General features: G+C 38.2%; 1 protein-coding gene across 1 annotated transcript in view; it reads left to right on the forward strand.

The window, feature by feature from the left end:
• Positions 1 to 10,304, forward strand: part of Atp10d (ATPase phospholipid transporting 10D (putative)) — a 65,966-nt gene extending 55,662 nt beyond the window's left edge. The window contains exons 19-23 of the mRNA XM_042678074.1: positions 178 to 378; positions 3,896 to 3,976; positions 5,275 to 5,379; positions 7,639 to 7,826; positions 9,885 to 10,304. Coding sequence (XP_042534008.1) covers positions 178 to 378; positions 3,896 to 3,976; positions 5,275 to 5,379; positions 7,639 to 7,826; positions 9,885 to 10,203 — 894 coding nt within the window. The 3' untranslated portion in view covers positions 10,204 to 10,304. The remainder of the gene's footprint in view (positions 1 to 177; positions 379 to 3,895; positions 3,977 to 5,274; positions 5,380 to 7,638; positions 7,827 to 9,884) is intronic.
• Positions 10,305 to 12,980: the final 2,676 nt, after the last annotated feature.

Raw genomic sequence — 12,980 nt, forward strand, 5'->3', positions numbered from 1 at the left:
ATTTAAATGTTTACCAAAAACTAACAAATGGAAGGTTGTGTTGTATTCTTCCATTTTGGAAATGATGAGAGATCAGAGAAGGGTGGTCATGCAGGTGAGAATGGCAGTATGTGGGCTGTGTGGTCAGGACACACATGGCTGTTTCTAAGCTCTGAATGTTCCTCTTTGTGTCCCTAGGCCTATGTGAACCTCCTTTTCTGGTACCAGTTCTTTTGTGGGTTTTCAGGAACATCCATGACTGACTATTGGGTTCTGATCTTCTTCAACCTCCTGTTCACATCTGCTCCTCCAGTCATCTATGGTGTTTTGGAGAAAGACATATCTGCAGAGACTCTCATGCAACTGCCTGAGCTGTACCAGAGTGGCCAGAGATCAGAGGTAGGTGTGCAAACAAACATATTTACGATCATACATAGCCTAAGTATTTTCTAATTAGCTCATATACTATCATTTACAGTGAACTATTGAAGAGGTCTGATTGTTTTCACTATACAAACATTGCAATAACATTAAATTACTAGACCAAGATATAACCACAGTTAAAATGTGTGAAAAGTCATAAGCCTATACTTACTAGAAGAAATCCAGTGTTTGAGATCTTACAATTAATGATACATAGCATTTATTAAACCCCTCTATGTTTGCCAACTAGTCAGCCTTCTCTGTTTCATTTATCTTCACAAGAGCATGTTGAGACAGAATGTAGTATCATTCTCATTCTACAATGAGGGATCTGAATCTCAGAGGCTTTAAGTGATTTTGCTAGAAATTACCCAGCTCATGATAGAGCCAGTATGTATAGAAACCATCCCTGTCTGTTTTTGAAGCTCAGGTTCAATTCTTCAGGTTCTGCTGTCATGCGAAATGGAAATGATCTTATTGGCTCACTCTAAAAGCAAGCCCCACCTCTCTCCTCTCCATCTGCCACTGATACCTCACTCCCTTCTTGTCTCTTTCCTAGAAGATTGTATTGGTTCATTCAATAAAGTCATTGTCTAAAAACTCTTGTTTCTACTTTATCTCACTGAACAACCAACATTAGGATAGCACTTAATGAAAATGTATGTAATGTCTAGGTTCTCAGTACTTGGCAGACATAAACATAATCTGCAAAATATCTTTGCATGGCAGATGCTGTTACTATTGGTATTGTGTTGAGGAAAGTCAAGTGCAAAGAGTTAGTTATCTTTGGTCATTTGCTCTTGGCATGAAGCTAGTGGGTGGTATGGTTGAATCCTGGCTCCAAGCCCATGCTGTCTGCCTTTATGCTTCGTGACAGGAAGAATTTTGATGGCCAGAAATGTAGTGTTGCTATAAGAACACTGTATGAATTAGCAAGGGCGGGGATGGACAAGGAGAACTGAGATTGTTTCCAGTTGTTGAGCCTTGTTGTCATTTCTTGGTACACATTGTTCTGTGGATGTTATAAGACATAATAGGTGGCAGATAGCTAGCATGTTGCTATTGATAAAAGCAGTTTCAAAGAGACCCAAACAAAGTTTTGTTGGCTTTACTTTCCAGAATCTGTCCTTCCTTTGATCTTGACTTCCAAACAATTCTTTTGTTTTCTGCATGGCTCAATTCCTAGCTTTGGTATCATGATGCCCTCTTTAATCCTATGGAATATCCTCCTACCCCCCATAAAAGGGAAGAGATCTTGGAAAGTTCACAGTAAAAGCATTCCCTTCCAAGAAGTAATAATCCCTTATTACCTGTCTTTCATCATCCACATTCTTCTGTCCTAGATTTAAATTCATGTTCAGATGTATCCTTTAGTTTCACAGAGATCCCCATGAGTTAAACCCTTCAGTTTGTCTTTTGACTCATCCTGACTTTTCTCTATGTGCTTTTTCACATGGCTGTGGAGAAGTTATGCTTTTTATCTTTCAGTCTACATTTTTTGTTTTATTTTAGCAACCTCTATTCCCCCAGAATACAAAATCATATTTTAACTTATCTCCAAATTCTTGTCCAGTGGCATTTAGGTTGCTCCTCTGTTTCTCACACCTTCTTTTCTACCATTGAACAATGCCTCTTCTTAGATCTTATGGCCACAGGGATGAAGAATGACAGATGGACTGTCATCCTTTCCAATGAGCAATAGTAAAAAAGAATACAAAAGGAAATAGATTGAAAGTTAATCTTTGTTGCTTGGTTTTGGAAAAAGGACAGAGAGATAAAAAGAGATCCATGTAAAAGTTCCAAGTGTAGTATTTTGAAGAATGGAAGAATGCACATGAAGAATTCGTATATTTATAAAACCTTGTTCTTTGGCAAACAGACATTTTGAAGGAAGTTTTAGTCTCTCTTTGTATTTGGAAGAAAACAAGAGTAGCTGTCTAGCCTGATTAAGAAAAGACTAGCTTAGGATAATAATAGATCTAGTTCCATTTTTATTCATGGCGCACAGGGCTAAAAAAGCCGTAGTCCTCAGAATCCATCTCACACACTTCATCATTCAGAAAATGAGCTCTCAGACGAGAGACTGCTGTTTCTCCTTGATCTTTCTATTTATTTCTGTAAGCTGTGGGTAAGAAGAAGTCTGGATATGGAATCTTACAAGAATAGTACCAGGCATCATTAGCTCTAAGTGTGTGTGTGTGTGTGTGTGTGTGTGTGTGTGTGTGTGTGTGTGTGTGTGTGTGTGTGTGTTTTGTTGGTACTGTGGCTTGAACTCACAGCCTTACATGTTTGCTTGTTTGCTTGCTCAGCTGGCTGGTGCTGCACCACTTGAACCATACCTAAGTCCAACATTTTACTGGTTTACTGGTGATGGAGTGGTAGAAGTGACTGAGTAAGCATAACTTTCCTATTGGTCTGTAATCGCACTATGAGGTGGTAATGGTTAAACCTGGAATTTGAGTAATGAAGAATGGCCCAAGACATAGAATCCTTAGAAGGGAAAATAGATGAACTTTAAGGAAAAACTAGCATGTTCATAGAGAAGAATAAGTTCATATTATGTGATAATATTCATAAGAAATGAACCTGAAAAACTACCCTGTGGGTAGACCAGGCAGGATCCTATAGTCGTGGAAAGAAACTTTGATTTGTTAAATTGTAATAAAAGCTGAGTACCGGTGGCTCATGCCTGTAATCCTAGCTACTCAGGAAACTGAGATCTGAGGATCACAGCTGGAAGCCAGCCTGGGCAAGAAAATAAGTGAAACTCTTATCTCCAAATGGAGCTGCAGTTCCAGTGGTAGAGTGCTAGCCTTCAGCAAAAACAGCTCAGGGACAGAGCCAAGGCCCTGAGCCCAGGACCAGCTCAAAATAAGCAAACAAATAAATAAATAAAATGTAATAGGAATCATTGGACTGAATAGAAGGGGACCCATTTGATTAGGTAGGGGATGTCATAAACTGATTTACATTTTTAGGAAACCATTTTGCTAGTATGGAATGTTGGAAAGAGTAGAGGAGGAAGTTGAATGGCTCTTCAGTCATCCATAGAGTTGGTGGTAAATTGGGATGAAGGAGAGATGGGTGGGTTTGGAGAAGCTTTTGAATAGTATTGTGTTACCAATAGGAGGAAAAGTTCATACTACTAGCTCTTCTTCCAATAAGGGCTGGGACGATAGTCCACTAAGATGATGATAATAATAATAATGATGAAAAGATCTGGCTATTGAAGTAGATTTTAAATGGATTTAATAAGTTGATTGAGAGTCCCTTTAAGGATTTTTTTTTTTGCTATAGTCAGTTGTGAACTTTGTGTGTTCAACTGCCCTTACTCTTCTATCACTACCTCATCTCACCTCATTTTATGAATGAGAGAAGGAAGCAATAGTTTTCTTTCAGAGAAGCAGAAATGAATTCTGCCTTATGTTGGTTCTTGACTTTGCTCTGACCCTGGCTAATCTCACTCCTTGTCCAATATGTGTTTCATTTCCAGGCATACCTACCCCTCACTTTCTGGATCACCTTGATGGATGCCTTTTATCAAAGTCTGGTCTGCTTCTTTGTGCCTTACTTTGTAAGTCTTTGTTTGCTCAGGGTATTTGTCATTAATGAATCAATGATGTTTCATTATACTTTGCTTTTGTTATCAGTAGATTGTTCATATCATCAGATTATTAATTGACTAGCAGATAACTTTCCAAATGTATTAGGCCATGTATTAAATTAACTGATCCTTGTTGAATTGTCTTGGGTCTTTTGTTAACTCCAACCTGCTTACTAATTTTGTCAATGAATTGAATAAAATTGAATTCTTGACTATATAATTAGACTAGTCAGAAATCATAAGCATAGTCAGAATGAGAAAGCGTTTTTTAGTGAATGTTGAGCTAATTCTACCAGGTAACTTCTGGAGAATTCCTATAATTACTCTCTCCCAAACTAATTACGTGTGCTATAGATAGAGAATGAAAATAATAAGACAAAGCAAAATTGTATTTTTTTTGGGGGGGGGTGTCCGGTCATGGGGCCTGAACTCTGGGCCTGGGCGCTGTCCCTCAGCTCTTCAGCTCAAGGCTAGCGCTCTACCACTTGAGCCACAGCACCACTTCCGGCTTTTTTTCTTTTTGCTTATGTGGTGCTGAGGAATCGAATCCAGGGCCTCGTGCATGCAAGGCAAGCGCTCTACCACTGAGCCACCTTCCCAGCTCCAGCAAAATCGAATTATAATTAATTTAAAAAATTTTAGACCCTTACTAAGCACAAAGCTGCATAGTTCAGCCGGCTGTCTACATACCACTTGTTCCATTATGGATAGTGTTCATGGAAGTACAGTACTGAGAATAATAAAAGATAGTGTCTATTAAGTTACCACTCTATTCTTTATTCAAATTAAATCAATCAAATTAACTTAACCAGAATACTCTACTTCAAGAGGAAGGTAGACAGGACAACTTGAAGTGTATACACAAGAGGACGGTGAAAAATCATAAAACTGTTCCATCATTTGACACATTTGAGGCATCTGTAGAGAAGAGAGAAGGAGGAGAGGATTTTTAGTTAGGAGAGGTATGAACTTAGAGTAGCCATAAAAGCTGCTTTAAGTATTTTTGTAGTGGTACAAATTTGGTATGGCTGATGAATCATGATTCAAAATAAAGAGGAATTCCCAGTGGAAAGTTCAAAAATTAGATGGCCTATCTGGGAGAGAGTGATATCTTTTCTGGAAATACTCATATGCCCTAAGTGGCCAGTTAATAGGAACATTGTAGAAAGTGCTTCCGCCCCTGTTCAGTCGTAGATCAAGTGGTGTTTCTCCCGCCACTGAGCACACACCACCGTCCACGCTCACCAGCTGCTGTTCTCTGCCTGTAGACCTACCAGGGCTCAGACATCGACATCTTTACATTTGGAAATCCCCTGAACACAGCTGCTCTATTCATCATTCTCCTCCATCTGGTCATTGAAAGCAAGAGTTTGGTGAGTGGGTTTCTGTCTCTGTCTTTTGTTAGCAGTGACCCTGTTAAAGTTCAGGCCTACAAGGTAAGTGCTTAAGAGAATAGTGATGACACTATGGAAAATGGGTGGTTCAGGGTTACTCTTTTTTAAATTTTAATTGCACTGTCAAGGTGATATACACAGGGGTCACAGTTACATCAGTAAGGTAGTGAGTACATTTCTTGTGTAACTTGTTACCCCTCTCTCATTTTTCTCTGTTTTTCCCCTCTCCCTCAATTCCCACCACCACCCAAGTTGTACAGATCATTTCCAACATATTGTCTTGTGATAATAGGTTGCATAGGTTGCCCCTTTGTCCTTTGTCTCGCCATTTTGTTGTTCCTCTTCCCTTCCCTAGTTCAGATAAACGTGTATATATAATACCCAGGGTACCAACATTGAATACAGTGACAACAGGGGATAAACCATGGGGGGGGCAAACCACAAAAGTAACGTACTACATGATTTCAAGGTTACTCTTAGTGATCCTTGACTGTCATTGTATTCAGTACTCAGGTTGATGTGTGGCTGGGGTAGCTACCTCCCTTTTACTGGTTGGTTTTCTACCAACTTTTTCTTGTCATCTACTTCCTTGTATTGCTTCCCTTAAATGTGTATCTGCTGTGAAGCCAGTGTCTCATTTGCCAAAAGCCACATCTTACTACAGCTGGAGAAATAAGGCCCATATACAGTTGAGAAGCCAGAAAAGATAAAAAAGAAATCAGTGTTCACATGATGAGCTTAATCGAGGAAGTACCTAATATCTTCTGAGCAGTTTGCACATTTTATCAAAAACGTGAGCATTCTTTGTGACTTGAGGGAAATCTTTGCCAGATGAGAAGGAAATCAGAGGAAACTGGATCTTGTTTGAAAAGTATAGCACTAGGATAAAAAAGATTCATAAAGGCTCTGTTTCCCTAAAGAGCCTAGCTCTGCCATCAATGGTACGTACTGTTGTGCTAGATGCTTCTCTAAATAACACTGACCGCTGACTACTGTATAATATAAAGACAATGTCTTTGTATGCTTCTGATTATATAGAAGAGGAGCTGTTTGATGCCATTATGTTTTGTCACAATTCTTGATAATTGCATTATACATCAAACGACAGATCAGACTCCACATTCAACACTATTTATTAAAACAAGATGCTTAATTAAACAAGATGTTTGATAAAACAAAGCTACTATTATATTTAAAGTAATGATTGGCTTTATTTTCCAAAATTAGCTTATTTACTTAACTAGTGAGCCAGTTTGAAGGAAAAACATTAAGAAAAAGGATTTAGGTAGTTATATATGGATATGAGGATGGCTAGATTGTAATGTGACACAGAAAAGATTAATTTTTGCTCACAGGAAGTTGACTGATATTCCTGAAAACTCTAGAAGCAACTGTTCTCAGAAAGATGGTTCAGTGTCCCAGGATATATTTTGTAGCAATACTAACTGGAATTATCCCTGAAGGAAATGTCTTGGTCAGTGTGAACAAAAAGGAAATCACATGGAAATTTGCACATCGATTCTTACATAATCCTAATGGGAAAGTAATATGTATCACTTCCTAGTCATATTTCATTGGTCAAAGCACATGCCTAATTTCCAGAAAGCAGGAGCTACAATCCATATGAATGCTCACTAGGGGAGAGAATGAAAGCCTGGATGATAAATTTGTCTTGTCTACCATGAGTAAATGGCTATAATTTTTACATCACTGGATTAAGGTATTACCTTAATGAAGAAAACAGACCCATGAGAGAAATAAATAGAACCCATGAGAGAAATAAATAGAAAAGGAAATCCATGATGGAAAGAATGACATTGGTTAAGATGCACTGTACTCACAAATTGACAAGTAGGATTGAAACCCCTTTGTATAGCTACTTTAAACATGATTTTAAAAATCAACAGTAGCCAGGTGCTGGTGGCTCATGTCTGTAACCCTCGCTGAGATTTGAGGATCTTAGTTCAAAGCCAGAATACAACCAAATAAATAGGCAGTAATACAAAATGATAGTCAACAGAATTACCCATCTGACATTTGGTTTCATTTTACAGGACTCAGTCAGTGTCATGAGCCATTTATGAAGGTTACTCTTCTTCTGGCTCTGCGGTACTTTGTGTTTGCCTAGCTAAGATTCACTCGGTTCTGAGATGTGATGTCCTCTTAAATGGAGTGGATTATGCCAGATTGCAGCACCCCATCCATGCATGTTCATCTTCCTGCCTTCTTGTCTTGCAGACTTGGATCCACATGCTGGTCATCATTGGAAGCATCTTATCATATTTTTTCTTTGCCTTGGCTTTTGGAGCTATGTGTGTAACTTGCAACCCACCATCCAATCCCTACTGGATTATGCAAGAGCACATGCTGGATCCCATGTTCTACTTAGTTTGTGTTCTTACAACCTTCATTGCTCTTCTGCCCAGGTAAGGAATTTGTCCTCTCATTAAGAGTATAGAATTGTAGGCTTAGAATATATCACACAGCTACTAAGAATGGACACTAGACCATACTGGTAGGTAGTGAGGAAATCACTACCAGTTAAAATAGTTAAAATACCAGTTAAAATAGTTCAGCAGAGAACAAAAACAAAAGAGTAGAAGGGTCTAAGCAAACTGGAAAATAGGTTTGTCTAACCTTGTTCACAGTTCACAGGAACAAGGCAGTTTTGCTTTATGAGATTATTTCAAGGACCTAAATAGCTTCTTCTATCTTTTTGCTCTGCCATCTCCCAAGTCCTTGGCTTGGTTTGTATTTTTTTTTAACTGCTACAGCAGAATACCACAGACTTGGAAAGTTATAAACAGTGATTTATTGGCTCAAATTTCTGGAGGGTGAAGAGACAGGATGAAGGCATTGGCAGGTCTGATGACTGATTGCAAGATGGTACCTCAAAGAGCACCTTGTCACCCAGCAAAAGTGATAGGGAGAAGCCATTCACGAGGGCAGAGCCCTCTTTACCAAGAGTCTAAGCACTTGGTAAAGTCCTTCTCCCCTCAGATGGTTACAAAGGCAACTAAATGTATGCATATGAAAATCACACAATGAGACTAAAAACTGATTAAGAGGAGAAAGGAGGGAAGCTAAGAAAGGGTAATTACAGATAGTATGACGTAGGTCCAAGTACATTATATGAATGTATGTAAAAATCACAACTGATTTTATGCCAATTATTTAAAAAATTAACCTGAGTTTTAGAAAAGATAGATAATCAAACTACACCAGAAGAGATGGCTTTAGTCAGCATATCCAGGTCCTCACCCACCAAGTGCACAGGAAGGGCAAGGAGAGAGAGCGAAGGGAATGCAGCTTCCTTTCTTTATTCTTTTTGTGGTGGCAAGACCCAGATGTTGTGCATGATGTTGCTACAATCCAGTTAATGAGAACCCAGGTAGGTAGTCTCAGAGTAGCTAAAATCCAAAGGTTTCTAAAACGAACCAGGTAGCCGGGTGCTGGTAGATCACACCTGTAATCCTAGCTACTGAGGAGGCTGAGATCTGAGAATCGCGGTTCAAAGCCAGCCTGGGCAGGAAAGTCTGTGAGACTCTTATCTCCAAGTACAAACACTTTGATATTGATGTATGTCTCCTCTAGAAATTCATAAGAAAGACCCACTGGGTCCCTCCATGGTGATTATAGTTATGTTTATCAAAACCACTGTTACACTGAGATATTTCTGAAATGCTCCTTTCTGTGACTATCTGTCAGAGTTAAAACTGATTAGATGAAATCCAGGAATTGGTAAAGAAATGTAAGAGGAAAGCAATTGAGAAAAAATAATAAAACTCTTAATCCCAAATGAACTAATTTGAAAGTTCTCAGCTTTAGGAAGTTCTAACTAAGCATTGTTAAAGTTAGGAGATGGACTGTTTGGAGTGTTCTCTGGAAAGAAGGTCAGAAGCAGAGATGGACAGCCTTTTCATTAGTGAAGATCAATGTGTGAGTCATAGATCCTCCAACCATGTCAATAGCTACCGGAAAGCTCTAGGGAGGGAGAGTCCTCTTATCTGATGATGTAAGTATCAATGGTATATATGGGAGACTCAGAAGTTTTTTGAGATTGTTTCATCAGTATAAACATTGCCAGCTTGTCTTAGAAGAAAACATTTATAATCACTTGTTACAGTAACCTTAGGAAAATAAAGCAAATAGCTAACTTAAAAAAAAGCTTATATGCCAACCCTCTGCCTGACTTGTATGTATTTTCTCACGTAACATTAACCCTATGATATACATTCATACATCTGGTTTATGTTTAGTTAGCAAGGACTTATAAAGTACTTACTCTTCTCTGGGTGTTTTATTAAGCTGAATTTATCTCATATTATTTTAATCTCTACTTTGTGTTATACTTGCCCATATCCCTTTATCTCAGCTCCCAAGTGGCCCTAGACTCGATTACTTTTTTATTTGGTTAGCATTTGTTGTGGGTCCTGCGATACATTTTAGGTGACTATAGTTCTATGATGCTCTTTGTAACCTAGGTTTCTCTATCGAGTTCTTCAGGGATCCCTGTTTCCATCTCCAGTTCTGAGAGCTAAGCTCCTTGACAGATTGACTCCAGAGGAGAAGACCAAAGCTTTGAAGAAGTGGAGAGGGGCTGCAAAGACACATCAGGTGACATCCAAGAATTCTGACCAATCAGTGGGCGAGTCAGGAAGAAGACCTGTCTCTGTTCCTTCTGCTGCCTTCCCAATGAAGCCAGCCACTTCTTGTACTGTTGAGCAAGGAGACATATCTCTATGTGAAACTGCTTTAGACCTTGGCCACTCTGAAACTGAGGCTGGACCCTCAAAGTTTTAACACAGTAGAATAAGCTTTTTAGAGTTGCAAGCATTTTTTTTTCCCCCTGGTTAATTAGAGATAGTAGTCTCATGGATTTGTCTACCCTGGCTGGCTTTGAAACTTTGAATCCTCTAATCTCAGCCTCCTGAATAGTTAGGACTACAGGCATGAGCCACTGGTGTTAAGCTACAAGCATTTTTTTTTTTCAAGTTTGGAAAATGGATTTTGAAGCACCTCCACAAGGTGAGGGTTACTTGTATTTTTCTATAGGAGATATGAACACAATTGTAGACATGGGAAAGCTAACACAATGGCTGTAAATGTGTATTTGTATAAACATCTGTAAAAGAGGGGTACGGTTAGGCCCGAGGAGTGATACATTTATGAAACCTTTTGCTCTTTGTAAAGGCATTTAAATTATGTTAGAAATGAAAGTATTGTTAAGGGGATTCATTTGAAATATATTAATTTTATAGGGAAGTCTCATTTCTTTGGAAAATGCTTTACGTGATCAGCTTCCAATCTAAATTTTCTTTAGGGGAAAAAAGTATTTTTAGATGGATTAGTTTAGGGCTCAGATATTTCTATATGAAAGAAATGTTAAGAATGGTTAATTTACAGGTTAGAATTCCCAAATTCTCAGTCAGGAGAAGAGCTCTCGAGAATTCTCCTGTGCAGATGTAGGCCAAACAGGCAGAATCACTAAGCCTGAAGCCCATTTGGCAATTTCCTATATTCTAAAACCGACAATAGCCTCATCAAAACGAGACAATCCATTTCAACACAATCTTCCAGAGAATGTTTGAGGTTTCATAGTTTTTACAGTGTCCCACAAGTTGTATCCTGTAAACAATGAAGTATAGATTGAGACTAATATGAATTGTACTCAGGGGTTTCCTTGCAGTTCTTGGAAAAACTTAGTGCATTTGAAAAAGTGTCCATAGTATGTTTACTTCTGTTACAAATCATGTGTGCTGGCTTTACCTTGGACCAAGTTCATAGGTCATGGCAAATAAGGCCAGGTGCTATTTAATAAGGTCATATATTCATATATTCATCTTGAAGCTTTTTTAAAAAAATTCAGAGTCTATTCATCTGAAAGTTACCCACTCACCAATTATCTAGAATTTCTTTTATAGGTCTCTAAGCTAATGTTCAATATCTACATCAATGTCTTATTAGTGATTATTGAGCTATTATTCTCAGGGCTTAATCTTTTCCCTGCTGCCTACTATCCTGATCCAACATTTTTTGTAGCCTTTTGTTACTGTTGTAATTGTCTTTTATATACAGACTGATTTCTAGAACTTTCAAAATCCCAATGGCTAATGGAAGTTGCTTTCTGCTTCCTTAAGAGTTTTTTTTAAATAAACTATTTAATAAATAATATATACTGAAAAATTGTCATCATTCCTGTAAACATGTTCTGAATCCAGATATAATTGGTTCTGGGCTTTAGAAGGCAAGTCTCAAAGCACACATATTCGTCTTGCATGGGATAAATCACTGGAGTCCTGTCATTTATCAGTGGCATTCAGTCCCTGAACTCTTCATTCAAGCTCTGATAAATGAAAACACTTAGAGCTATAATCACTTGGAAATAAAAGGTAAGAATTGAAGACCAACCTAAAAAATAAAAAAGAAAGGTCAAAAAATAAAAGAAAGGTCAGTTTCTAAGATGTGAGTTATCCACACATACAAATAGGCAACTGTTAAATTTTTTAGGTAATCCTGAAATATTGTAAAAAGCCCCAAAATCCTAAAAACTGAAAACAAAAAAGATTTTTTTTCATGAATGAGGGATAAACTAATTTAACCTAATTTTCCTTAGACAAATATAAAACAATTTATATAATTATAGATATTATGATTTTGTAATCATATATTTTGCTACAAAAAGATTAATGTATTTCACGATTGAATTCTAAACTGTATGTTTTTGTTGTTGTTGTTTTGTTGCCAATCCTGGGACTTGAACTCAGGGCCTGGACACTGTCCCTGAGCTTCTTTTACGGCTAGCACGCTACCACTTGAGCCACAGCACCACTTCCAGCTTTTTCTGTTTATGTGGTGCTAAGGAATCGAACTCAGGGCTTCATGCATGCAAGGCAAGCACTCTACCACCAAGCCACATTCCCAGCCCCAGTTTGTTGTTTTTTTTTTTGGTCGGTCATGGGGCTTGAACTCTGGGCTTGTGCTGTCCCTCAGCTCTTCAGCTCAAGGCGAGTGCTCTACCACTTGAGCCACAGCGCTGCTTCCGGTTTTCTAGTGGTTTATTGGAGATAAAGTCCAGGCTATCTTTGAACTGTGATCCTCAGATCTCAGCCTCCTGAGTAGCTAGGATTACAGTCATGACCCACTGGTGCCTGGCCTTGTTTTTTTTTTTTTTAAATTAGAAAATTCTGAATTCTGAAACACATCTGGCCCTAGGTTGCAGAGATCTGGGATCTGTATTAAATTTAGAAAATAACTCTTTTTATACAACATTACCTAAGCTGATGTGATCTGTTCCATTTTAGTATTCAGCATATTTCACTAAATTTGGGGGGACCAAGCATTATATCACTGATCCTAGTACACAAGAAAACAGAGAGATAAATAATACACATTTTGGCATATATTTTATTACAAAGGATTTATGAAAGCATTGGATCAGCTTTCCCAAATGCACTGTGAATATTAAATAGCCTTGAGCGCTTACTAGGGCTAAGTTCTCTTTGGATATTCAGTGAGTGACCGAGACTTGTTAGCAACCTCTAACGAGAGTAATGAAGGAACCATTGGTTGTCTAAGAG

This window comes from Dipodomys spectabilis, unplaced genomic scaffold (assembly GCF_019054845.1).
Source record: "Dipodomys spectabilis isolate Male_0828 unplaced genomic scaffold, ASM1905484v1 ptg000043l, whole genome shotgun sequence".
Taxonomy (NCBI): domain Eukaryota; kingdom Metazoa; phylum Chordata; class Mammalia; order Rodentia; family Heteromyidae; genus Dipodomys; species Dipodomys spectabilis.